At 45.3% G+C, this 27,756-nt stretch overlaps 1 protein-coding gene across 1 annotated transcript; it reads left to right on the forward strand.

Moving 5' to 3' along the window:
* Nucleotides 1-696: 696 nt before the first annotated feature.
* Nucleotides 697-26,455, forward strand: LOC308660091 (uncharacterized protein; the record flags this gene model as incomplete). Its single annotated transcript, XM_081314309.1, has 4 exons — nucleotides 697-1,628; nucleotides 16,061-16,269; nucleotides 24,169-24,597; nucleotides 25,563-26,455. The coding sequence occupies 4 exons, from the start codon at nucleotides 697-699 to the stop codon at nucleotides 26,453-26,455; spliced, it is 2,463 nt and encodes an 820-aa protein (XP_081170435.1).
* Nucleotides 26,456-27,756: the final 1,301 nt, after the last annotated feature.

A 27,756-nucleotide genomic window follows, 5' to 3' on the forward strand; every position in this document is an offset into this window, starting at 1 on the left:
GTTCATGAGTCAACATTTGATGCTTTCTTTCTTCCAGATTATTAGTAGAGACTAAAGTGGGACATCTCATTATTTGTGCATTGACAGAAAGGGTTACTCTCCTCAGTCAAGTTATATTACTTATGATATAGCAAATGTATTTATTTTCAGAAGGACAACAAATACACACTCTTGGTCAATTCCAATCAGCACAACCTCACATATGAATATTCTTGCCAGTGGAATATTATATCACATGAGTTAGTCAATGTCTTGCAGCTTTCAAATCCAGTTCATCTAAATGAAGATTTTGATATAAGTTTGGCATTCCACTTAAGAGTATTTCTACTTGGAAAAAGAGGGAACACTTTGAAATCCTCTAAAAGAGTTGTAAATGTAAATATTATAGTTCATAAATCAGAATTAATTTCAGACACATGTTCAATATATATTGATTCATAGTAGCCAATATGCAAGGAGATGATGGTAGGTATGAAGCCATTCTTTGCTAATTGTCACTGCAGTGCTAAGTAATGCTGTGCACAGTCTCCAATAAAACACTGTCTTTTGAAAAGAGCATATTTATCAAGCAAACTGTTCCTATTGAATTTGGGGTTTTCTTAGTCTTTTCCCTTGGGCATTGTCAGACAATCTTATAGTAATCATACAGCTATAAGGGTTTCCCTCTTTTTTTATTCTATTAGAGGGAAATAAACAATGCAGACAAATCAAACCACTGTGACTGAGTTCATCCTGGTTGGATTCATGGACCACCCAGAGCTTCAGATCCCCCTCTTCATCTTCTTTCTGCTCATCTATCTCATCACACTGGTGGGAAACATTGGGATAATCATTCTAACCAGAACTGATGCTAGGCTTCACACCCCCATGTACTTTTTTCTTAGAAATCTCTCCACTGTAGATCTTGGTCTTTCTACCACCATTGCCCCTAAATTGTTGACAACATTTGTGATAGAACATTCAACCATTTCCTTCACAGGATGCACCACACAATTCTTCTTTTTTGCCATCTTTGTGACCACTGAAGGTTGCCTTCTGGCTGTGATGGCGTATGATCGCTTCACAGCAATCTGCAACCCATTGCTGTATTTTCTTATCATGTCAAAGAAGCTTTGCATCCTCTTAATCATAGCTGCCTATGCTTGTGGCTTTGCAAGTTCAATAGTCCAGACCATAATTATTTTTACTTTGAATTTTTGTAATTCAAATACAATTAATCATTTCTTCTGTGATGTTCCTTCAATGCTTCAATTGTCCTGCTCAGATACCCACATTGCTCACTTTGTGCATTTTGTTATATCCACTTCAATTGCACTGACAACTTTTCTGACTGTTTTGATCTCCTACATTGCCATTGTTATTGCCATTCTGAAGATCAGCTCTGCCCAGGGAAGATATAAAGCCTTCTCCACCTGTGCCTCCCATCTCATCACTGTGACCATTTTCTTTGGAACCATCATCTTCATGTACATACGACCTGGCTCCAATTTCTCATTGGATAAAGACAAAATCATATCCGTCTTTTATACTGTTGTCATCTCCTCACTTAATCCACTCATCTACAGTCTGAGGAACAGAGAGGTGAAAGATGCCGTTTGCAGAATGCTAAACAAGATAATATTCCTCAAGTAAAAATGGTATAAATGTTACTTCCTTCATTTTAAAAAAGAAGGCCATACTTACATTTCTCTGTGAAAAATTATTTTGAATATCTGTTAGTATTCTGAGCAGTTAAGAAAAGAGCTGGAAGTTTATATAAGTTATCCAAAATCTAAGGAAAAATTAAGGAAGAATGGAAGCACAATGCATTTTTAAATTGATCTAACAGAAGGTTGTTTTTCATTAAATCAAAACAAAGAAAATTATATCTGAATGTTTTTTCCTGCATAAACGGTGTATGAATCTTCAAGATCTGGGACTTTAACATCTTTAGTTCAGGATGGGGTGGTGCTACCCAAGAAAGACTGAGTCTGCAACTTGAGGTTTCTTCTGGATTTGCAATTCCTGCTCAAAGAACAGGTGGAAGTCACAACTAGAAGAGCCTTTGCACAATTTTGTTTTGTGCACCAGTTGCAGCCTTTCCTGGATCAGGAGTCCCTACACTCGTCACACAAGCCCTAGTCATCTCAGGTTTGCACCACTGCAATGGGGATACCCCTGAAGAGTATTCAGAAGGTACAGCTAGAGCAAAATCATTGGTGGTATTCAGCCAGTTAGCACCACTTTGGCAGAACCGGTAGCTAATTTTTTGTTGCCCACGCCTAGAACAGACTTCTGGAAGTGGCATCCACACAGAGAACCAGTTTTTCACTTATTTGAATCCCACCACTGAGCAAAGTGCAACAATGCAGGCAGTTCTTAAGGACCCTAAAGTGGCTTATGTTATACCACTGCTCTGCAAGTTGTACTGGTTGCCGGTTTGCTTCTGGGTGAAATTCAATGTGTTAGTTATTACCTTTACCTACATGGGTCCAGGTTACTTGAGGAACTGTTTCACCTTGATGGGACTGGCCTTCCCCACTCACCTTAGAGGCATATTATGACAGAGGGGAGGCATACTGCAAATCCTGTCAGTCAAGGAATTTCAGGGCAGGGTCTAGGAGAAGAGCCTTCTCTGTGGTGGCTCCTGTCCTTTGGAATATCCTGAGGCGAGATTGGGTCCTACCCTCCTGACTTTCTGTAAGAGCCTTAAGATTAAGGTTTTGCCAGATGCCTTAAGGCCCCAATGGGAGAGCTTCAAACTGGAGCTAGTGGATTAAGTAAGAGATAATCCCACTCCCCACCCATGCATTCAACTGCCTCCTTCTCCCTCTTGTGTGTCAATGATTTTATTCTTTTTGTATTGTGATTTTATTGGGTGTGTATATATATATATATATATATATATATATATATATATATATATATATATATATATATATATGTGATGATTTAAATGTTTTTTACACTGTAAGTCGCCCAGAGTCACTTTGAAATGAGATGGGCGGCAAACAAGTTTGATAAATAAAATAATGTTCTTAAAGCAAGCACATCTTGCTTTAAGAGTTTAGTTTTTAGCATGTGACTTTCAGCAGTGATTTTATTGATTGATTATTTGATTTGATATGATTTGATTTCTATATTCACCCATCTCAACAAGTCACTCTGTGCAGCATACATATGATTTTGTATTGTCCAACCCATCTACTGCAATAATTAAGTTCGCAGATGATACCACCGTAGTGGGTCTTATTACAGGTGGAGATGAAACAGCGTACAGGGGGGAGGTACAAAAACTATCCATATGGTGTTTAGAGAACAACTTGCACCTGAACATCGGCAAGACAAAAGAGATGGTGTTAGACTTCCAGAGGAAGAGAGGAACCTGGCCCACTTTACATCCGGGGGGTGGGCTGTATGGAGAGAGTTTCCTCCTTTAAATTCCTGGAAGTCTATCTTTGTGAAGATCTTACCTGGAAAGTCAATACAACCCAGGAGGCCAGAAAGGCCCAACAGATACTCCACTTCCTTAGGGTCTTGTGGAAGAACAGGATAGAACAACAGCTAATGACCTTCTTTTACCAGTCTACCATACAGAGCGTCCTCTCACACTGTATAGTGGTTTGGTATGCTGGCCTCATAGCCACAGATAGGAAAGTATTACAGAAGGTGGTGAGCACAGCATAAAACATTATGTGCTGTCCCCTGACACCACTGGATGACATTGCCAGGGCTCGCTGCCTTGGAAGAGTGAGAAAAATTCTCAGGGATGACTCACACCCTGGTCGGTACCTCTTTACTCTCTTTACTCTTTACCATTGGGTAGGAGATACAGAAGTATAGCCAGCCATACCAACAGGCTTCTATCCATGGGCTGTCAGGCTCTTGAATGGGAAATAATTTTATAATTTTATGTATGATTGACTTGTGAGCCCAGTGTGTTGTGCAATTAGCTCACGTGGTGTAACAAGATGGTGGGTTTGCTGTCACTGTGAGTGTGGTGGTGGGGGCACAAAAAAGGGAGGCTCAGCCAATGTCAATATATACATGGTTGTACTTTGACAATAAAAGGTTCATTCCAGCATACATCATAAAATATAGTTTTATACAACTTTGATATAAATACATTTGCTATATTGCCCCATATTTGGACTAGAGTGTCAGAGGGATGATTGGTATCAGTAGGACTTTGGACAATGTCACAGTCAAGCCCCACTGCTTTTGTACCTGCCCAGCATGTACACAACAAGCAGGTTTCAGATCACTATATCACATCTGTCTTTTTCCAGATTTTGACCCACAACTCCAGAATCACAGGTTAACATTTTCAGATGCTATCATAGCTAGGTTCATCTAAATGGATCAATATTGTTAAACAAGTAAATTATAGTTATCAATAGAACATGCAAGCTTTTGACATCTCCAGAACTCTTTATTAAAATGTATGCTACTAAAACCAGGACAACTAAGAAACTCAGAATTTCAAAAACTAGGTCAAGGTTGTGGTAATGAGGGCTGCAGCTTAAATCAGAATGCAAATTGAAATTGCAGACAGAATGCATTAATGACTAATATTAGCAAATTCTAAACACAATAGAAAAGAGTACATGTACCTCAGAGATGAACTGTAGAATTCTTGGTGCTCTCTGAGTTGTTTGCTTGCAGACATTTCATTACCTGACAAAATGACATAATCAGTGCTAAGATAACACTGGTGATGTTACTTAGCTGGATAACAAAACATCAGCAAGCACTCAGTGAGCATCAAGGAACAACACAATTCTGAATACCTAACATTCTGGAACACTGAAACAACCAGCATGTCCCTTCTCAAGGCACAAAGACTGGCTATATCTCTGGCATAACTTGCTATAAACTGATACAAAACTGATATATCCCTGATGGAGATGGAGAAAATTATCCAAGGCTTGAACAGGGAAAATCCAGCACACCAGGCTTCTGTATGCAGTTAAACCATGAGGCAATGTGTGTGTCCTTTTATTTTGGATATACTCAAAGTCTTGACCAACATCTTCCACGGCCATTTACTATGAAGCTCAATCTCCATTTTGGATGTACCTCCTTGTCTCTCTCTCTCCTTACATTGATTCTTTACTGCCAAACTCAATCCAACAATCAATCCATATTCCTTTCTGATTTTTCTAATAATACATTTTCTTATTTAACACCCCTTTTTGGACTCAGTTTATATCTTGAAGGCTGCAATCTACTAACATACTGTATTTCCAAAGGCTTGGGCTACTGCAGAAGATTTATGCCCTTGTGCTTCTCTCAAGAAAATACAATGCCACTTTTCTCCTTTTCTTCTTTGTTGAAAAAAAAATCATCAGGTCTAGTGCAAGCCGGAATAAACGAAATGGAGACTGCTTAGGAAAGAAGCTTCTGTTTATTGAAGAACAGAACCAACAGTATGTGGTTCTGGGAAAGGTGACAAAATGAAATGGGGATAGATGGGCTTTTATACCTTTTTTGGGCTTTATATTTGAGGTTCTTCCTGTTCCTGTGCAATGAACTTTGACCTGAGCTTGAGTGTGCCCTTTTGGTATTCTAATGGTAGTGGGTTAATCCTCCTAAAGGTTATGTTCCTTGGAGTCTTTGTTTTTCTAATCCCATCAACTCAAAACTTCCTCTGGACCTATGGCTGAAGGCATTTTGCTTATCAATAGGTGGCCCCAAATCTGCATTTCTAAAATCTGGCCTCTGCCTGGGGACGTCGCTGGGGGTTGGCTTCTGCCTAAGATTTTTCTATTATTCCTTTGGGAAAATATAATAGTCTGTCTTTTTAATATTCCCCAAAATATTTCCTTCTCTGGTGGGGTGGGTGGGTTCTGACATCTTACACCTTGTTCCTTAATCCTAGTTTATGAAATGAAAAGGATGTGATGGAATACCAGGAGAACAGTAATTATTATATCGCCTCAGGCTAACCTTTTAGGCAAAGCAGGTCTGTTGTATAAGTGAGACCTTTATTTTGTATACATGTCAACTCAGAAAAAAATCCAGCAGAGATTATTCCTAGTAAAACAGGATTGCAGATTTACTGATCGTTATCTGTAGACCAGATATTTTGGGATTGCTGATATCATGCACCATAATATACACATGACACATATAATGTGTATTTTTGTTTTGTTTTTGTTGTTTAGTTATTAAGCAATTTTAATAGCTTTAGTTATTTAATCAATTTAAACAGCTGCTCAGTTCATAGTTCTGACCCTGAGAGACATACATTGAATTAAAAATGGAAAACAGATAATAACCAACCAAATAAAACAAAAGAAAAATGCCATGAAAACAAGGCCATACCACAAACATAATCTCAACCATTACAATACTCATAGATTCATTCAACATTCTGCCTGGTCCCAAGAAAAGAGCTGTTTCAAGACTTTTCCAAAGGCTAACAGGGTCTATACAAATCATGAGTGAAGAGGACTGTTCGTGTGACTAAAAAGGCATGAATCCGAGTCAGGGATGGAAGGAATCATCTTGCAAGCTTTTGTAGGACAGGCAGAAATTATCAGAGATATAGTCCTGCAAATAATCCAAATAATGTGGCTTGGAAATCATGGCTAGTGTCATGACATGACATGTGAACCACTCACTATTGCTTGATCAAAAACCCATGGTTAAAACAAACCATGTTTTAGTGGGATATATGAGACCACCTCCCATTTGAGTCAAAAAGTAATATCCTGTAAATCCTTTATCCATCTGGTTCTCGTATGTAAACTAAGTAAAGGTAAAGGTAAAGGTTCCCCCGCACATGCGTGCTAGTCGTTTCCAACTCTAGGGGCCAGTGCTCATCTCTGTTTCAAAGCCAAAGAGCCAGCGTTTGTCCGAGGACATCTCCATGGTCATGTGGCCGGCATGACTAGACGCCAAAGGCGCACAGAACACTGTTACCTTCCCACCGTAGTGGTCCCTATTACTCTACTTGCATTTTTACGTGCTTTCGAACTGCTAGGTTGGGACGAGTAACAGGCGCTCACTCTGTTATGCGGCACTCATGATTCGACCCGCCAAACTGCCAACCTTCTGATCGACAAGCTCAGCGTCCTAACCCACTGAGCCACTGCGTCCCTTCGTATGTAAACTATGTCTAGACAATTCACACTAACTTTTCAAGAGATACATAATTTTGTTGTTTAATATGTGCATTGCCACTGGGACATATTATAATCCATGAAAGACTCTGCCTGTGCCCCCAGGGTATCTTAGATTTTTTACAAGCAAAATATACTAATTTTCTGAGAATAAAATATATGGATCCTCCTACCCTTTTGAAATGTTGCATGCAATGAGGTTCTATCAATCTATTTGTTGGACATGGAAAAATGTAGAGAGGCCCCTTGTGTTTCCTGTGCCTGTCATTTTTGTGCAATACTTTGGTAAGTTGAATAATATTTCTAACAAATAAACATTTCATGATAAAGGCAAAGAGGGAAAAGTTAAAATTTAGAGATTAACATAGGATGTGTAGAAGCAATATATCAACAAGATGTTGCTCTGACGATGTCAACTTGTATAGTTTTGCCACCTCTTCTTAATCTCTTCTGCCTCTGTTAGGTCCCTGCCATTTTGGTCCTTTATCATGCCCATTTTTGCATGAAACATTCCCTTCATATCTCCAATTTTTTTTGAAGAGATCTCTGGTCTTCCCTATTTTATTGTTTTTTCTATTTCTTTGCAGTGTTCATTTAAGAAGGCATTCTTATCTCTTTTAGCTATTCTCTGAAATTCTGCATTCAGCTGGGTGTATCTTTCTCTTTCTCCCTCGCCTTTCACTTCCCTTCTTTCCTCAGCTATTTGCAAAGCTTCCTCAGACAACCATTTAGCTTTCTTGCATTTTTTTTTTCCTTTGGGATGGTTGCTACCTCTTGTACAATGTTGCAAACCTCTGTCCATACTTCTTCAGGCACTCTGTCTATCAGATCTAATTCCTTAAATCTATTTGTCACCTCTACTGTATATTCATCAGGGATATGATTTAGTTCATACTTGAGTGGCCTAGTCCTTTTCCCTTCTTTCTTCAATTTAAGCCTAAATTTTGCAATGAGAAGCTCATGATCTGAGCCACAGTCAGCTCCTGGTCTTGTTTTTACTAACTGTATAGAGCTTCTCCATCTTTGGCTGCAGAGCACATAGTCAATCTGATTTCTGTGTTGACCATCTGGTGATGTCCATGTGTAGAGCCGTCTCTTGGGTTGTTGGAAAAGAGTGTTTGCTAAGACTATCGTATTCTCTTGACAAAATTCTATCAGCCTGTGCCCTGCTTCATTTTGTACTCCAAGGCCAAACTTGCCTGTTATTCTGGTTAACTTTTGTCTTCCTTCTTTAGCATTCCAATCCCCCATGATAATAAGGACATCATTTTTTGGTGTTAATTCAATAAGGTGCTGTAGACCTTCATAGAATTAACATCCTCTTCAGCACCAGTGGTTAGGGCATAAACCTGGACTACTGTGATATTGAATGGTTTGCCTTGGATTCGAACTGAGATCATTCTGTCATTTTGGGGGTTGTATCCCAGTATTGCTTTTCCTACTCTTTTATTGACTATGAAGGCTACTCCATTTCTTCTGAGGGATTCTTGCCCACAGTAGTATACCTGATGGTCAACTGAATTAAATTCACCCATTCCTGTCCATTTTAGTTCGCTGATTCCTAAGATGTTGATGTTCAGTCTTGTCATCTCTTGTTTGACCACGTCCAGCTTGCCTCGATTCATGAATCTTACATTCCAAGTTCCTATAGAGAATAGATCTTTACAGCATAAGACTTTCCTTTCAACACCAGATGCATCCACAGCTGAGCATCCTTTTGGCTTTGGCCCAGTCGCTTCATTCTTTCTGGCACTACTAGTACTAATCCTCTGCTCTTCCTCAGTAGCATATTGGATGCCTTCCGACCTGAGGGACTCATCTTCCAGGGTCATATCTTTTTTTTCCTTTTGCAACTGTCCATGGGGTTTTCATGGCAAAGATACTGGAGTGGGTTGCCATTTCCTTCTCCAGTGGATCACAGTCAGAACTCTCTGCTATGACCTGTCCATCTTGGGTGGCCCTGCACAGCATAGCTCACAGCTTCATTGAGTTATGCAAGCCCCTATGCCACGACAAGGCAGTAATCTATGAAGGGGGGGTCCTACATAGTTATTCTAAAACAGAGAGTGATTGTGCTTCATTTCAGATTAAACCATAATGGTGTTTATTTGTTTTGGACTTAACTGAAATATAAACCCAATCTGATTTAAATCATGATTAAAATAAAGTCCAGTGTCTGATCCCAGCCAATAACTTTTGCAGAACAAAAGGGATAGTTTCATGAACAAGGACTATGATTTACAAGGGGTGAGATGAGGTGGGTTGGGGTCTTCTTTTGTTTTTTGCCCTGGCAATGCTGTCTAGTGAAGACTGGAGCTTTGCCAAGAGGTAGAATGAAAAAAGAAATCTCCTCTATTACTAATTCATGTATTTATTCATTCTCTCCTCTTTCAAGCACCTCACTTCACATCTTGATCAATGGAGTATTGAATGGAGAGGTGGTATTTATGAATGGATACATTCACACACTTTCAGTGAGATAGACGAGTTGGGTTCTTGGCAGTAAAACATGGAATATCTTGTGCCCAAAGGCAAGGCAGGCCCTTATTCTCCAAGCCTTTTGAAATGACAAAGCTTTGCCAGTTGGCTTGAGGATCATTCAACCCTGGAGGTGATTGGTGAGTTGAAGGCACTCCTTCTGCCTTTTAACTTTGCAATTGTCCTTTTAAACTCTGATTTAATTTTGTTTTTAACTTTCTTTTTCATTAAAGTTTTTATATGACTTTATTATTTTTTTTGAAAGTGCAGGCAAGTGTGATGGGCAAATTTGAAAAACTAGATAAATAAGCAAATGAATAAATGAATAAAATGTTATGCAGTAAGAGAGTCTGTTACTATACAAATGTTTTATTCTTTACAATTGTTTCAGCATAACACATGCACACATACATACACACATGCATGCTTACTGATTCTCAATTTCCTTGTTACATCCTGTTGAAGGAATGTACAGGGGATTGGGGGAAGACAGGAATACTCCATCAGTTACAGTTATGGGCATGATTTGAAAGATTTATATCCTTTTACCAGCAGCATCTGTCACTCATTCCTTCCTATCTCACCTTAGCCTTTATGTTGACTTTTATGTGACCTGCTTCACGATACTTCTTATCTCTGATAACTGGTTATCTAGATCTGGTTTACTTCCTTGTTTGTTTTCCACTCTCCTCTGCAAATTTGCATTTTTCCTCAGGTTCAAATTCTGTTCATATATTTCTCCTAATATTTTATTGCCAATCAGTCAGAACTAAACTCAGGGAGAAACGTCTGCTTGGAAAGCATGAAAGGGAAAAGGTGATCCTAGAACGAATAGATTTCCCAGGTTTCCCCCTCCCACAATTAAAGGAAGTATCTCCATAAAGCTTCTTTTCCTTTTGGCCCCTGGTCGCCTACCTCTTTTCTCCCCATTTTATTACCACTTGCAAATTTTAACAATGCTTCTCTTATTAGGGACAATGGTTGGTCTGAGCCTGATCCATGACAGTAGTGCGAAAATGATGTGCAGCTGCATCCCTGGACGTGGGGTCCCTATCAAGGCATCAAGGCAGGAGTGGTCTTATCCCCCTCTTGGCCCTGTAGTAGGCAAATACTGGGGCCCAGGTGCACCTGGCATCCCCTGGAAGTTCTCGCTGCAGAAAAGTTCTGTAACGTGTAGCCAGCACAGAAGCTAGAGAAGCAGAGTATTTGTATCTGGCTGCCATGTCAAACAAAAGGCTCATATTATCTGTAATTTATAAAGGTTTTCTCCAGTATTTTCTCACTTTCTGGAAATAAGCTATCAGTCTTACTTTCTTTGTCCCTTTCCCCATGAGCTGTGTATGATGCTGCTGGATGGAATACTACTCCTCTACGACACGGAATTTTTAGTATTAATGGGACAGATAAAGCAAAAACAGGCCAAGGGTTTCTTGGTCATATATTTTATTAAAGCACAACCCAAGTAGACCTAAGAATGCAAAAAAAAAAATATGTAACCATGATACAACAAATATTTAATTATGTTTCTTGATCTGTTTGATTTGATTATTAATTTTCTCTCCAGAGACCTGAATCAATAAAGATGGATCAGCAGAATAACTACACGATGGTAACAGAATTCATCCTACTAGGATTCACTGATGAACCCAACCTGCAAATGGTTCTCTTCTTTTTGTTTCTTACCATCTATCTTTTCACTATGGCTGGAAGCCTTGGCCTAATTGTGCTGATCAGGATTGACTCCCACTTTCACACTCCCATGTACTTTTTCCTCCTCCATTTATCCTTCACAGACCTCTGTTACGTCTCAGTGATTGCCCCCAAGATGCTAGTGAACTTCTTGGTAGATCATAAAAGCATCTCTTACACAGGCTGTGTTGTTCAGCTGTGCTTGTTAACAGCCTTTGGGACTAATGAGTGCTTTATTTTGGCTGTAATGGCAATTGACCGATATATGGCTATTTGCTATCCTCTCTTATATTCTGTTTTTATGTCCCAAGAACTATGCAACTGTCTGATTGCAGGATCGTATGCAGCTGGCATTGCAAATGCAGTGCTACAGACTGTGTGTATATTCAGATTATCCTACTGTAGATGTAACATCCTCAAACATTTCTTCTGTGACATCCCTAAACTTCTTCAGCTTTCCTGCTCTGAATCTCACCTTTCAGAATCTCTGTCTGTCTTTGCATCGGGAATAGTTGTAGTGATCTCTATTTCAGCCATCATTATTTCATATCTCTGCATTTTATCTGCCATCCTGAAGATCAACTCAATGGAGGGAAAACATAAAGCTTTCTCCACCTGTGCCTCTCACCTAACATCAGTGGCTTTATTTTATGGAACCGGGATCTTTACATATGTCCATCCCAACCATAAATCTGGACAGGATACTGATATGGTACTTTCCGTAATTTACACATTAATCATACCCATGTTGAATCCCTTAATCTATAGTTTGAGAAATACGGAGGTGAAAGAAGCCATTAGAAAAGTCACAACCAGCTAACTGATTTATCTTTCCACCAATGACTCATGTTATCCTGAGATAAACTGAACCGATTGTAACCACTTTCTACAATGGGATTGTAATGTATTGGGTTTTATATATGTTGTAAGTGTTTGCTTGAGTTGCACTGTTTGCTAATTCAATTGCTAATACTAGTTGCACTGCTTGCTAATTGCTTGCATTCAATTGCTAAGTGCTAGTTCATGTGTATGTTGTAATGGTTGCTAGCCAGCCCAGACCGGTTGTCTCCAGCTGGCTAAGTAGGTCTTTGGGTGGGAAACCTTAGCTTCAAACCTATTGGTCGCCGCCTGTTGGCCAACCATATAAATAACTGCACAGCAGCTCCCTCGCAGCTTCAGTTCTGTTTTGACCTTCAATAAAGCATGTTGCTGTCTTGAAGCTTCCATCTCGCTCAATGCCTGCAAGAACCGGCTACACAATAGGGATGATGACCTTGTGGGTTTTCTAAAGGAGGTTTTCACTGAGTTTCTTTTTCTTTCTTTTTTTTTAAACAGTAGTTATAGACCAGGAATATATTATGGAAACTTTTAAAAGAAAGAGTTAACTGTAGGGGAAAAAATTACACATTTAAAAATTAAATGAAATTTTCTCTGTACTGAGAAGAAAGAGCTTTTCCTTTCCCCACGTTAACATTCTGTAGTTGATTGGTCTTCCCCAGTTTGTACCCTTGAGATAGGTATGTTAGCTGCGATAACACAATAACTGTTATCTCCAGCTGCTTCATACTCTACCGCTTAGGACATGGCACAAAACAGAATTTCACGGATCTGGGAAAAACTGGTGCATAATAAATTGAGGTCTCATGTAGATTACCTGAAGGTTAGTCCTCATGCTCCAGAATAGCTTGGTCACCCGTATCATTCACTTTAGAATTGGAAGAGACATACCGTACATCTGAGCACTCTGAGCACTTCATAGTTGATGCTTTAATTTCTGAACAGCAAAATGTTTTAACTGATGATGGGGGATTTTGCAGGGGTGGTGCCTGTGGGTCAATTTTGACTTCCGGCAACTACTTAGAAAATCCATGCAGTTTTCTTGGCATGGTTTTCCAGAAGTGGCTTGCCATGCTTTCTCCCTGGGGCTGAGAGAGAGGGGCTGGCCCACGGTCATTGAGCTGGCTTTGTGTCTGACATAGGATTAAAGCTTATGGTCTCCTAGTTTCTAGCCTGGTGATATAACCACCATGTCAAATTGACTCTTACTTGTTCTTTAAGATATATTTAGGCATTAATTCATTCATTTTTAATTGTTAAAAGTCTGCAAAGCTTATGACTCCTAGGTTCTGGATACTATGTCTTCTGAAAAGAGGATCAGGGCCAATTTCAAGATCAAATTAAGCATGCTGTTCCAGAGGGCGGGCACTGCAACAGAAAAGCCACACATTTGAGGACCTATAAAACATTATTTAATTGAAGGGAGCCAGAGGATGCTCCTCCTCCTCTACCTAGAAATCATACTTTCAACTTTTTAGAAGGACTGGAAATAGTACCATATGGAAATGCCCCTTGGCTTTATTGAAAAGATAGACATAAGGACTGTGTTTAAAGTCTCACAGAGGGAAGCTGTAATAATTTAATTTCTGAATAAAAGGATGCTCAGTGTTTTTGGAATCCTAAAGTTGGAGTGCTGATTTGATGAGGGACTCCCAATGGAACAACAGAGAGCATGAAAAAGATTAAGTACACATAGTACCACTTACTTAAATTGTCACCTCCAATATTTATTTTTCCACCAAGGAAGCATCTATCAAGTTCTGGGATGCATTTGACAGCAACAAAGACAAATAGGAAATTCCAAGGGAGTAAAGAAAAATAACCTGATGCCCAGTGTAGTTTAATTGCTGTGTTTCATCAGTCTTGAGGATTCAAAAGATCATACCCATGAGATATAATTGCAGTATATTATTGTGCTGTGCCTTTATTCCACTATATTGTGTCATTTGGATCTTACACTGCTTAAAAACAGTAAGTCTCACTAAGATATTTGTATCAGCCAGTGATCGGTCGAAAATGAGATCATTATTATTTTAACTTGTAGGAAGCAACACATTTGTACTGTTTACTTTCTTCCTTTCCCAAATTAGGAATTTTATTTAACAGAATTATAGTAGTTGAAGACAGTACATCTATTTAATGATCTTAGTATACAGCAAACTTTTGTAATAGAAAAGGGTAAAGCCTGGGTAATCTAACAGTAGTCAAAATAGCCATAAAACTGATGTAATTTTACATTTACAAGCTCTGGAGCAAGGGGAGGATCAATAAGATGGGTTTACCACATCAGCACTGTTCCTGATTCCTTTTCTGTCTAATCATTAAGAGGTTTTTTTTTATTTAAAAAAATGTTCTTTTGTAATGAACTTTGCTCAAGAGTACTATATAAATTTTGGGTATAAATTTTTGACCGATCAGTGATGAAGATTAATAGATAGCATGCAATGTTGGTGCTTCACAACATTTCAATCTCAAAGAAATCAGTGGCATATTTCTTTCATGAACACCAACATGCATTCTAGTTCTAAAATTCTGGTAATCCTAGGATATACCATGGACAACAAAAATACTGGATTTTTTCATTTTTCCAGAGTTACAGAACGTGCACAATCCTGAATGTAAACTTAAATGTTTAAAAATATAAAGTAGAATTTGGAATTTGTTCTATTTCAATTTATTGCATTTATGATAATTTCTGTGAGTACTGTAATTTAATGAAAAAATAAATAACTATTATTTTTTCTTCTTTTTCCAGTTTCTTTTGGGTTACTCTTTTTCCCTTCTTTCTCTAACAGGTTTTTTTAAATTAAAAAACACTATAAATGAATGTGAAAAATGAAACCCAGGTAACACAGTTCATCTTCTCAGGACTCACAGATTATTCACAATTGCAAGTAGTTCTTGGATTAACGGCAAGAAGGATGAGGGAGACGCGTCTTCCTTCAACAGGTTTATTTTAGTCAGCCCGGACAAAAAAACAGGGAAAACATGCCTTATATAGGTAGCTGTCAAACGGGACAGCGAATCAGCTGTCGGAAATCTTCCCGCCAAGGAAGCAGGGCCAATAGGTCAGCTGGTGGTTCAGAGTCTCCCCAGTGATAGCGCAAGCGTGTTAGCTGGGGAGGGAATCCCGTCAGCTGGTTTTGGCGGGCGGGCGGCGCTTTGACAGCTAGCCGCCGTTAAAGCGCATGCGCCAGTTTTGACAGTTCGCTGCCGCTGTGGGCTAGCCGTGGTTTTGACAGCTCGTGTCTTAATGCGCATGCGCGGCGTTTGACAGCTGTCAAACGGCCGCGTGTACTTGTAGGCCGCGGGAGCGACTGCGCATGTGCGTTACTTTTGACAGCTGTCAGTGCGGCCACGTAAAGCGGCCTATGACAGCTGTCATTATAGTTTTAGAATATGTTGCACCCCTTTCCCCCCCCCTTGAACTGAACTAGTAACTTTAATTAACTTTTAACTGATGTTGGAACTTGTCGGCGAACTTCCGGCCCATTCAAAATCCGTCAAGTATGCTGGGGGCCTCTTCTGTCGGGTGGATCTGCGAGGTGAAGGTTTTTCTACTATTGCGGGGGCCTCCTCGGGGGTGATGGGAGGGAGATCGGCAGGAGTAGGGATATCTTCTGGGTAAATAGTGCTGGGAGTTTCGGGGTTTTCCGCCGCTGCTTCTGGCGTGGTGGTGTTGGGGGGTGACCTAGGTCGAAGCTGATCTGCATGTCTCCGTAGTGTGAGTCCCCCGCCAACATTGATGGTGTAAGACAAGGGGCCGGTTTGATCGATAACTACCCCCTGGGTCCATTTATCCCTTCCCCCATAATTTCGGGCCCAGACACTTTGTCCCTGCGTGAATGTTTTGCGTGGCTGGTTGTTTGTTTTTTCTGCCGCTGGCCTGTCTGGGTGCAGTCTGTCAAGGCGAGTTACCAGCCGGCGACCCCATCTTAGTTCTGCTGGAGATTTCCCGGTGGTGGAGACGGGGGTGGTGTGGTGTGCGAGGAGGAAGTGGGCGAGGCGACGGTGCCAGTTTCCGACGACCAATCTGCGCAGAGAGTCTTTGGTGGTCTTCACCATGACCTCTGCGAGGCCATTACTGGACGGGTGGAACGGGGCCGATGTTGCGTGCCTAATACAGTTCCTCCTCATGAAGATCTGGAAGTCACGGGAGGTAAATTGAGGTCCATTGTCAGTAATTATTACGTCTGGAAGACCATGGGTTGCAAAGACTCCCCTTAATGCTTGAATGGTGGCACTTGAGGTGGTGCTCGAAACCGGGAGAACCTCCAGCCATTTAGAGTAGCTATCAACAATAATCAAAAAGGTTTGGCCCTGGAATGGTCCGGCAAAATCGAGGTGGATGTGGGACCAGGGGTTGGATGTGATTTCCCACTTGTGAACTGGGGCGTGGGGTGGGGTGGGTCTGGTTTGCTGGCAGAGATAGCAGCCGGCTACGTGCTGCTCAATGTCCTTGTCTAAGGATGGCCACCAAACATAACTGCGTGCCAGAGCCTTCATTTTAGAGATGCCTGGGTGGCCCTCATGGAGTGTTTGGAGAACCTTGGTTCTGTGGCATGGTGGGACTATCACTCTGCATCCCCAGGGGATGCAGCCTAAGTGGGTAGAAAGCTCGTGGCGTTTAGCAAAATATGGTTGGATGGGGGGGCAGGGGCAGGATGATTGCCATCCTGATGTGACCCATGAAAGTACCCTGCTGAGGGTGGGGTCCCTGCTTGTGGCGTGTGCGATGTCATTTGCTGTTACTGGGCATTCTGTGAGTTCCTGTATGGCCAGGACATGGCCGGCTGGGGCTGGGGCTGGGTCTGGGTCTATTTGAGGCAGTGGGAGCCTGCTGAGGCCGTCAGCGTGTGACATTTCCTTTCCTGGCTTGTAGACTAATTGGTAGGAGTAAGCGGATAGAAATGTGGTCCAGCGAAGCATCCGCGGGGACAAAATTTGCGGAGTTTGGCGGTCCCATGTGAATATGCCCAGGAGAGGTTTGTGATCTGTATAGATTGTAAAAGGTCTGCCATAGAGGTAATCGTGGAATTTTTTAATTCCAGCTACTATGGCCAGGGCTTCCTTATCTATTTGCGCATAGTTGCGCTCGGGTTTTGAAAGGGTCCTGGAGTAGTATGCAATTGGGGCTTGCGTGCCATCGTTGAGGGAGTGGCTGAGGACTGCCCCAATGCCATAAGGTGAAGCATCGCAGGCGATGCATAAGGGTTTAGTTTCGTTGTAATGCGATATGGTTGTATCGCTAGAGAGTAATTGTTTCAGCTGTTTAAAGCTGTCATTTTGAACCGAGGTCCACTGCCAGGGGGCTCCTTTATCTAGAAGCCTGTGGAGTGGCTCCGCTATGGTGGCTTTTCCTGGCAAAAAGGAGTGGTAAAAGTTTAGGAGCCCTAGGAATGCCTGGAGCTCCGTTTTATTTTTTTTGGGGGGTGCGGCTTGGATTGCTTGAATTTTGGCATTGGTGGGGTGAATGCCTTTGCTATCTATTCTGTATCCCAGAAAATCTGTGGAGGGAACTCCTATTGAGCATTTTTCCCGTTTTAGTTTTAACCCAGCTGCCCTGAACCTCGTAAGGACTTCGTGCAGCCTGGTTGCTAGTGAGTGGGTGGAGTCGCCCGCGATGAGAACGTCATCAAAGTACGGGCAGACTCCGGGGATGCCCTTGAGGGTTCGTTCCATGACTTCCTGAAATATTCCAGGTGCCACGGAGATGCCAAATTGGAGGCGGTTCACTTTGAACGCCCCCCTGTGCGTCACTATGGTTTGGGCATCTGCTGTTTCCCTGGTTACTGGGAGTTGCAGGAAAGCATGTGCTAGGTCCAATTTGGCAAAAATAGAGCCGGAGCCTATTTCCGAGAGAACATCCCTTACTGATGGGACTGGGTATGCATGGGGATTGAGTGCGTGGTTCAGGGTCGCTTTATAGTCCGCGCATATTCTCACCTCACCATTGGGTTTGACAGGTGTCACGATGGGGGTTTCCCAAGTACCGCTGTCAGTAGGTTCTAGGACTCCTAATTTGAGTAAGCGGTCTAGCTCTCTGTCTATTTTTTGTTTAAGGGCGAAAGGGACTTTTCTAGCTTTTATTCTGATTGGTCCTATCTCCGGTTTGAACTTGAGGTCGATGGGGGCTCCGTTGTATTTGCCCAGCGAGCCATCAAACACATCTGCAAAATTTTTGCAGATATTTTCTAGGGAATTGGTGTGGATACGGTTTGTCCCTTCGAGGCGAATGCCTAATGCCTCGAACCAGTCTAATCCGATGAGGCTGGTTCTGGGTTGTTTGGTTATTTGGGCTGTTAAGTGTCCTGAAAATTTTTTAAAATCGACCTTCAAGGTGGCTTGTCCCTTTAAGTCTATTTGCGCCCCTTGAAAATCTGCCAGTATGACCCTGGAGGGTTGGATGGGGATGCGGTGATTGGTTTTGCTAGATATTCTCTGGAGGGTGTCCCCTGACAGGATGGAAACAGAGGATCCTGAGTCGACCCTGTTCTGAACCAGCCCTCTTCTAGCAAACCCCTATTCAAAAGAAGAGACTGGAGAGCGTCCAAGGCTAAAAGGCTTCTGCCAAGATTTAATTACGCAGTTAACAAAAACACTAGAGCTTGTCTTCTCAAGCGGAAAAGTTGCTTTCAGCAACCAGCCCCTCCCCAAACACTCCTTTTATAGAGAGCTCAGGGCGTGGTCTCCCTGTGCCTCCTCCCGAGGAGTCCCACATTCTTTCTTTGTTTGTTCCTGCTCGACTGCCTCCTGCGTCGGGCGTCCTTGAACAGGGCCAGCTGTGGGTCATCATCTTCCGCACTATCGGGCTCACGCAGCTGAGAAGAGGGCCCCGGCTGGGAACTCTGCCAAGCCTCCATGCCATCATCAACCGGTTCGTCTCCCACACGGTCCTCCTCCCCCTCATCTGAGTCATCCGACACGTCTGAGCCGGCTGCCGAAACCACAGGCTGGCCCTGAGTCACAACACTATCCCGCACCGCAGGGCCCTTCCCCCGGGTCTGCCGATCCGGATGCGGTCGGGATGGGAACTGTTCGTGAAACGCAGTCACCAACGCAGGGGCATGAACGGCGGTCGCGTCTTCCCATGTGAAGTCCTCCGGCCCGTACCCTTTCCACTCGATCAGGTACTGGAAGCGACCTTTCAGCCAGCGGGAATCCCTGATGCTGGCGACCTCGTACTCGGGGGTGCTGCCTCCATCACGAGTTCCTGATGGGGGAGGTTCCGCTTGGCGAAGTGGACAGGCCGGTTGTTCGGGGACCAACAAGGACCGATGGAAGACGGGGTGCACGCGCAGGGAACGTGGCACAGTTAAACGATAGGCGACCGGATTGATGACGGCCTCGACTGGGAACGGTCCAAGGTAACGGTGGTCCAGCTTCCTCGCCGGCCGAGTGGATGGTAGGTTCCTGGTGGACAGCCAGACCCGATCCCCCACCGATAGTGGAGGCGTATCCCTTCTCGACCGATCGGCGAACCTCTTGTAGTCGGCCTTGGCCTTCTCCAGTTGCCGTCGCACCAACCGATGGATCGCCTGTAACTCCGCCATAAATTCGTTCGCTGCCGGCTCCGATGAGTCCACGGGAGAAAGGGGGAAAAACCGGGGGTGATAACCCACGTTGGCCAAGAACGGTGTCATCTGCGTGGAGGTGTGCTGCGAGTTGTTAAAGGCAAACTCGGCTATGGCCAAATAGTCCACCCAATTGTCCTGCTGCAGGTTAACGTAGCAGCGCAGATACTGCTCTAAGATGCCGATGACCTTCTCGGTACCCCCGTCGGTCTGAGGATGATGCGCGGACGAGAGGCAAACCTTAATGTCCAACGCCCGCATCAACTCCTGCCAGAAGCGGGCTGTAAACTGGGCCCCCCTATCGGAGACGACTCTATCGGGAAGGCCATGCAGCCGGAACACCTGTTGGATGAACATGCGACTAGTGGCGCGAGCTGACGGTAAGCCGCGACAGGGGATGAAGTGCGCCATCTTGGTCAACATGTCCACCACCACAAACACTGTCGTGAAGCCGGAGGATGGGGGTAGATCCGTCAGAAAGTCCATGGACACAGCCCCCCAGGGTCTCTTGGGTGTTGGCAAGGGCTGCAGTAAACCAGGCGGGGCCCCTGTCGCTGACTTGGCCTGCCTGCAAGGAATGCAGGAGGTGACATAAGACTGGACATCGTGTCGGACTCGGGGCCACCAGAAGGTACGGGAGACCAGGTTCAGAGTCTTGAACAGGCCAAAATGCCCCGCAGCCGGGTTATCATGACACTGGCTGAGGACGAGTCCCCTGAGTGGCCCTCCTGGAACATAGAGCCGGTCACGATAATACAGGAGTCCATCCGCGACCGACCAAGGCGAATCTGGCCCCACCTCTTCCTTCCGCTGAGCCACCCACGCCTCCTGCTGCTGCGCCTCCCGGATCCGAGCCCGTATATCCACCGGCTCCCGCACCGCAGCAAAAGACTCGACGGGGATCACTGTCCTGGGCGGAAGCTTGTCTTCCGCTCGGGTGTATTCGGGCTTTCTGGACAGAGCATCCGCTCTCTGGTTGTGCCCGCTTGGTATGTACCGCACCCGGAAATCAAACCTCGCAAAGAAGAGGGACCACCGGATCTGGCGTTGATTCAAATTCCGAGCGGTCTGCAGGCTTTCCAGATTCTTGTGGTCCGTCCGGACCTCGATCTGATGCCGCGCCCCCTCCAGATGATGCCTCCAAGCCTCGAACGCCGCCTTGATGGCCAGCAGCTCCTTCTCCCAGATGGTATAGTTGCGCTCCGAGGGGTTCAATTTCCGAGAGTAATACGCGCAAGGGAAAAGGGTACCGCTGGGCGTCGTTGCCTGGAGTAACACGGCCCCAATGGCAATGTCGGAGGCGTCCGCCTCCACGACAAACGGCCGTTGCGGGTCGGGATGTTTCAAGATGGGCTCCTTCATGAAGGCGTCCTTCAAAGCCTGGAACGCCTGTTGTTCGGGGGCGTTCCACTGGAACCGAGTCTTCTTCTGCAGGAGCCGGGTGAGGGGGGCTGTCAAGGCAGCAAAGCCAGGGATGAATGTCCGATAGTAGTTGGCAAATCCAAGGAGTCGCTGAACGTCCTTCACGCGACGCGGGGGTTGCCAACTCTGCAACGACTCGACTTTACTCGGCTCCATGGCGATGCCCTCAGGAGAAATGCGGTGACCCAGGAAATCGATGGTCACCTGGTAGAACTGGCACTTCTCCAACTTGGCAAACAGCCGATGTTCCCGGAGGCGCTGCAGGACCTGACGGAGATGCTGATGATGCGCTTCACGCGACGGGGAGTAAATCAGGATGTCGTCCAGGTAAATCACGACAAACTGGTCCAACAGATCTCGAAAGATGTCGTTCATAAAATGCTGAAACACAGCGGGGGCGTTGGTCAGGCCAAACGGCATCACCGTGTACTCGAAATGTCCATAGCGAGTACCAAACGCCGTCTTCCACTCATCACCCGGCCGAACCCTGACGAGGTTGTAAGCTCCACGCAGGTCCAGTTTCGTGAAGATCTTAGCCTCCCGGAGTCGGTCCAAGAGCTCGGGGATGAGGGGCAGCGGGTAGCGGTTACGCACCGTGATGGCGTTGAGTTTCCGGTAGTCACAGCAAAGCCGTAACTCGCCCGACTTCTTTTTGACGAAGAGCACGGGCGCAGACACTGGCGAGGACGAGGGCCGGATGAAACCACGAGCCAAATTCTTTGTCAGGAAGTCCCGCAATGCAGCCAACTCGGGCTCCGACATGGAGTACAAACGCCCCACTGGGAGAGGCGCATCAAGGACTAGATCAATGGAACAGTCATAGGGCCTGTGCGGGGGTAATTGGTCCGCCTCTGACTCGCTGAACACATCAGCAAAGTCGGACAGTTCGGGAGGCAAAGAAACCCCTGAGGAACCCTCCACCTGGCCGGCACAGATATGGCGGGTGTGGTCCACGCACTGCAAACTTGGGAAGGTGACCAAGTTCTGAGACCAATAGATCTGTGGATCATGCGCCCGGAGCCACGCCAGTCCCAAGACCACGGGGAAGTGCAGATCCGAAGTGACGTAAAACTGAATGGCCTCCACATGGGTACTGATGGCCATACACACGGGTTGCGTGGCGGCCGTAATAGGCCCGGACAGGAGCACTCGACCATCGATGGTCTCCACAAGCATGGGCGGATCCACTGGACACTGGGGAACAGCCCATTTGGCCACAAAGGCCGAATCCATAAAGTTAGTGGTAGCCCCAGAGTCAATTAAGGCATGGACCGGAATCCCCTCTGGCTTGCCAGGAAGGATCAGTCGTGCCTCCAAAATCAAATGCCGTGGAGGTTCACAGGCACCGTCGGAACGGCGTCGCTCGGCGTGGTCGTTGTGGGTCGCCCGATCTTTCACACCGTCTAGATCGGGCTCGGGCCGTTTCCCGATAGCAAAGCAGGGGACTTTCTCGGGGCAGGCTTGGTCACTGACGCCCGCTGACGCTTCTTCGGGCAAGAAGCAGCCAAATGTCCAGGGTCCCCACAGTAAAAACACAACCCCTCCGATCGTCGTCTGTCCATTTCCGTCACCGATAGACGGGACCTGGCGGCACCCAGCTCCATTGGCTCCTCCCTCTGGACTGGGGGCTCACGCACAACAGGGGCGGCAGGGGTCTGTGGGGTGGCACGGCGACTCTTACGCTGCTGCAGCCGGGCATCGATCCGCAGACAAAGATGGATCAGCCCATTCAGGTCTGAGGGAATGTCCACGCGGGCCAGCTCATCCAACATCTCCTCTGACAAGCCATCCTGAAAGGCATCCACGAGCGCAGCCTCATTCCAGGCGGAATCCTGGCTAAGCAGCCGGAAATCGCTGATATAGGCCTGTAGAGGGCGCTGACCCTGCCTCAAAGCTTTCAGGCGTCGGGTGGCAGTCTGCGCCTTAATCGGGTCCTCGTACATGAGGCGCATATGGTCACAAAACCCCCCAAAGTTATCCAACAAAGGGCTAGGCTGTGCCAACAGAGGCGTGCCCCAACGAGCTGCATCTCCCGACAGAAGGCTCAACATGAATCCCACCTTATCTCGGTCAGTGGGGAAATCAGCTGCTCTCACGCTGATATAAAGCTGGCATTGTCCCAGGAAGGCAGGAAACAGTTCTGGTTTACCAGCAAATTTATCCGGCATAGCTATCTGACATTTCCTCCTGGGTGGGGGTGCAGCATGTACCTGAGCTTGCAGTTGTGCCACCTGAGCTGCCAGCAAAGTGAGTTGCTGGGTGAGCTGGGCATTCTCGGCAAGAAGCTGCTCCATCGTAGTAATAAGGGGTGGGTGGCTGAAAGCAAACTGTTCTGAACCAGCCCTCTTCTAGCAAACCCCTATTCAAAAGAAGAGACTGGAGAGCGTCCAAGGCTAAAAGGCTTCTGCCAAGATTTAATTACGCAGTTAACAAAAACACTAGAGCTTGTCTTCTCAAGCGGAAAAGTTGCTTTCAGCAACCAGCCCCTCCCCAAACACTCCTTTTATAGAGAGCTCAGGGCGTGGTCTCCCTGTGCCTCCTCCCGAGGAGTCCCACATTCTTTCTTTGTTTGTTCCTGCTCGACTGCCTCCTGCGTCGGGCGTCCTTGAACAGGGCCAGCTGTGGGTCATCATCTTCCGCACTATCGGGCTCACGCAGCTGAGAAGAGGGCCCCGGCTGGGAACTCTGCCAAGCCTCCACGCCATCATCAACCGGTTCGTCTCCCACACGGTCCTCCTCCCCCTCATCTGAGTCATCCGACACGTCTGAGCCGGCTGCCGAAACCACAGGCTGGCCCTGAGTCACAACAGACCTCCATTTCACAGGGGATTCCCTGGATTTTAACCCATGCTCTTACTTTGGCTCTGGGGATGTTGTTAGTGGGTGCTTTAGTTAGAGAAAATACGGACCCTACAACCCCCAAGGGAGGGCAGGGAGGGGCAGTCCTACCTGCGGGGACCTCGTCAAGGTCGTGGAGGGTCTCCCGGTTTAGGCTGCGACAAGCTGATCGGATGTGGCCGGTCTTGCCACAGCCGTGGCACTTCGCGTTCCTAAACCTGCAGGTAGCTCTGGCATGGCTTCCGCCACAGCTTGCACACTTCGCCCTGGTGTTGGTCGGCATTTTCTTCGTGTTGGGGGCTGTCTGTCAGTCTTGGTTGCGGTTCCTTTCCCGGCCGGCGACCATCCGATTGAAGCGGGAGAGGATTGCATCGACCCCGGAGTCGGGCTCCGGGGGTCCTTGGTCAAGCTCCCTGGCTTGATGGACGGAGGTGCCCGAGTTTTCGCCGAACGTCTCGGTTTCGTCGCGATGGCTGTCCTCGTACGCCATTATCTCCAGAGTGAGCTCTGCGAGGTCCATTGTGGGCCGTGCCACAAGCTTCCTCTGCAGACGCACGTTTTGGAGACCGGCGATGACTTGATCGCGGATTCGGTCCTCCAGGTCGGGGAAATGGCACTTGCGGGCGGCGTGCCTGACGGCCGCGATGAAAGCGGTGGAGGTTTCACCTGGCTGCTGCTTCCGTCGAGCGAAGTAGAGTCGCCAATACAGCTCTGACCGCCTTGGCATGAAGTGTTTGCTGAGGCGGTCTGTGAGCTCGGCATAGGGTATGGTGGCGACCGGGTCCGGGCTGCAAAGGCCAACAGCGATGTCATATACCGCTGGCCCGCTAAGGCATAGGAGCGCGGCGGCCTTGTGGCGGTCCTCCGTGATTTTGTTCACGAGGAGGTACCCCTCGATCTGGCCCCAATGCGACTCCCATCCTTCGGGGTGCCGGACGTCGAACTCCCTCACGTGTCCTAGGTTTGCCATACTGGGTCCGCAGTACTTAGGGCACCAGGATGGTTGGCTTGTCCGGTCGGTGACTTAGCTAGTGACTTCAGCGATTGACCGGACAGCAACGCTCCAGGGCCAAGACTTCAGCTAGTACCGGGATCCCATCCTCGTCGCCAGGTGGATTAACGGCAAGAAGGACGAGGGAGACGCGTCTTCCTTCAACAGGTTTATTTTAGTCAGCCCGGACAAAAAAACAGGGAAAACATGCCTTATATAGGTAGCTGTCAAACGGGACAGCGAATCAGCTGTGGGAAATCTTCCCGCCAAGGAAGCAGGGCCAATAGGTCAGCTGGTGGTTCAGAGTCTCCCCAGTGATAGCGCAAGCGTGTTAGCTGGGGAGGGAATCCCGTCAGCTGGTTTTGGCGGGCGGCCGGCGCTTTGACAGCTGGCCGCCGTTAAAGCGCATGCGCCAGTTTTGACAGTTCGCTGCCGCTGTGGGCTAGCCGCGGTTTTGACAGCTCGTGTCTTAATGCGCATGCGCGGCGTTTGACAGCTGTCAAACGGCCGCGTGTACTTGTAGGCCGCGGGAGCGACTGCGCATGTGCGTTACTTTTGACAGCTGTCAGTGCGGCCACGTAAAGCGGCCTATGACAGCTGTCATTATAGTTTTAGAATATGTTGCAGTTCTGTTTACCCTGTTCTTGATTGTTTACATCATCACAATGAGTGCAAATCTAGGGATGATCCTATTGATCAAAACTGATCCCCAGCTGAATACTCCAATGTACTTCTTTCTCAGCCATTTGTCTTTCCTGGATGCCGGCTATTCTTCCACTGTTACTCCTAAAGCAATGGCAGGCTTTTTTGCCAAAAAGAAAAGCATTTCCTTGATTGAGTGTGCTATTCAGTTTTACATGTTTGATGGTTTGGTGATGACTGAATTATTCTTACTGTCTGTCATGGCATATGACCGTTATGTAGCCATCTGCAACCCACTGCTTTATTCTGTTGTTATGTCAAAGAAGTTGTGCACCGTATTAGTGACCAGTGTGTATATCTATGGTTTTGTGAGCTCAGTGGTTCAAACAGCATTAACCTTTACACTCTCTTTCTGCTCATCAAACATGATTGATCATTTCTACTGCAATGACCCTCCACTGTTAGCCTTGTCCTGCTCTGACACACGACCTAAAGAAATCCAGCTTTTAGTCTTGTCTGGTATCAATTTAAGTAGTTCTCTCTTTACAATCATTGTCTCTTATGTCTACATTCTGTGCACCATCTTTGGAAAGCAATCTTCTGGGAGAAGGAACAGAGCTTTCTCCACCTGTGCCTCCCACCTGACTGCCGTCATCATATTCTATGGCACCCTCTTCTTCATGTACCTGAAACCAAGCTCCACTCACTCCCTCAGTTATGACAAAGTGGTGTCAGTTTTTTATGCTGTCGTTATCCCCATGTTGAACCCCCTTATCTATAGCTTGAGAAACAAAGAAGTGAAGGAAGCCTTTAAAAAGGTGATGGGGAGGAAATGTTTTTTAATAGTGAGATGCCTTGCAAACAATGCTTGGCCTTGACATATCCAATAGTGGGCACAAAGGCCAAATATTCGAGAGAAAAATAAGCCACAAGAAAACTGTACAACTGTCTGTCCATTTCAAATGCAATGTACTCATTCTTCATAACAAAGGCAATCTGGCCTCACTTGCTTCACTCTGTGGTTAGCTGTGAAAAAATGTCTTTAACAGCCCATGTTCTGTGCAGCTCTGTTGCATCATAAAATAATAAGTCTAACATAAGAGGCACTGAGAGTATTAAAAGACTCCCTGCATCAAGAAACCCTGAAGAGTAAACAACATCTCTAGTCCTTGTGAGATGCATGGGTAAGCCATTGACTTGTTACTGGTCTAAGAAACATAATGTGCTGAAGTAGCCATAACTAAGAAACCATGGTTGCTGCAGCTGCTAAGCCACAATCAAGAAAGAAGTCCCCATGATCTTCATTCAAATATTTCATGATAGAGATGGAATGAAGCAAAGTTCATTCAGGTACTTGAATGTTGACAAGATGGAACAGACATTTGTAGTCCATTAATTTCAGTGGCTTCTGCTTGATCACATAGCTGCTTCTAGAATTAACAGCTTTGCATTTCAGTAACCCTATGCCATATCAGATACTGCATGGAACCACCCCCCCTTCAGCCACTTTGATGTGGCACTAACCTTTTCTAACTGTTGCCTCTTCTTATCAACTATTAATATTCCAGTCTCTGAAATTAAGGGAAGGTAAACTGTAAAGCAATTGAAATGGAATTGCAAGCTCACAATTAATTTGTACTATTGAGATGTAGAGACTCTGAAGAAAAATAAATCAAATTGTTTTATTTGCAATCAGGATGAAACTTCTTTAGATTAAGTTGATCCTTAACATCGTTCTTGGTATCTGCTAAATAGCTGGTTTCTCTAAATATTGTATAGGAATTCTGATTCAAGAATGATCAAACTCGGAAGAACAGGCCTTGACACAAATCATCACTGGCATTATTGTATATAAAATAAAAAGAGCATTAATAATATACTGTATGCTTGGGGTTATAAGTAGATCTACATATTGTGAATAGTGACTTTTAAAATACGTAATTTTCAAATTTTAAAGAATATTTAAAAGAGACAAGTTCTTAATGCAGACTGCAAACAAAAACATGTCAGAAGGTGCATCAAGAGAAAGATGAATTTAGTACAGTAGGGCCCAGAAGCATTCTTGGGAGTGTTAAAATTGGCAAGAAGGTGGAAGGAAGGTTTTATTCCCTTTTGATATTGTGTCACTGCTCACACAAACTCATGTTTTTCAAAGTATTTTAAGATTCTCAAAGGATAT

Source organism: Vipera berus (assembly GCF_964194415.1).
Source record: "Vipera berus genome assembly, chromosome: 1".
Classification (NCBI taxonomy): Eukaryota; Metazoa; Chordata; class Lepidosauria; order Squamata; family Viperidae; genus Vipera; species Vipera berus.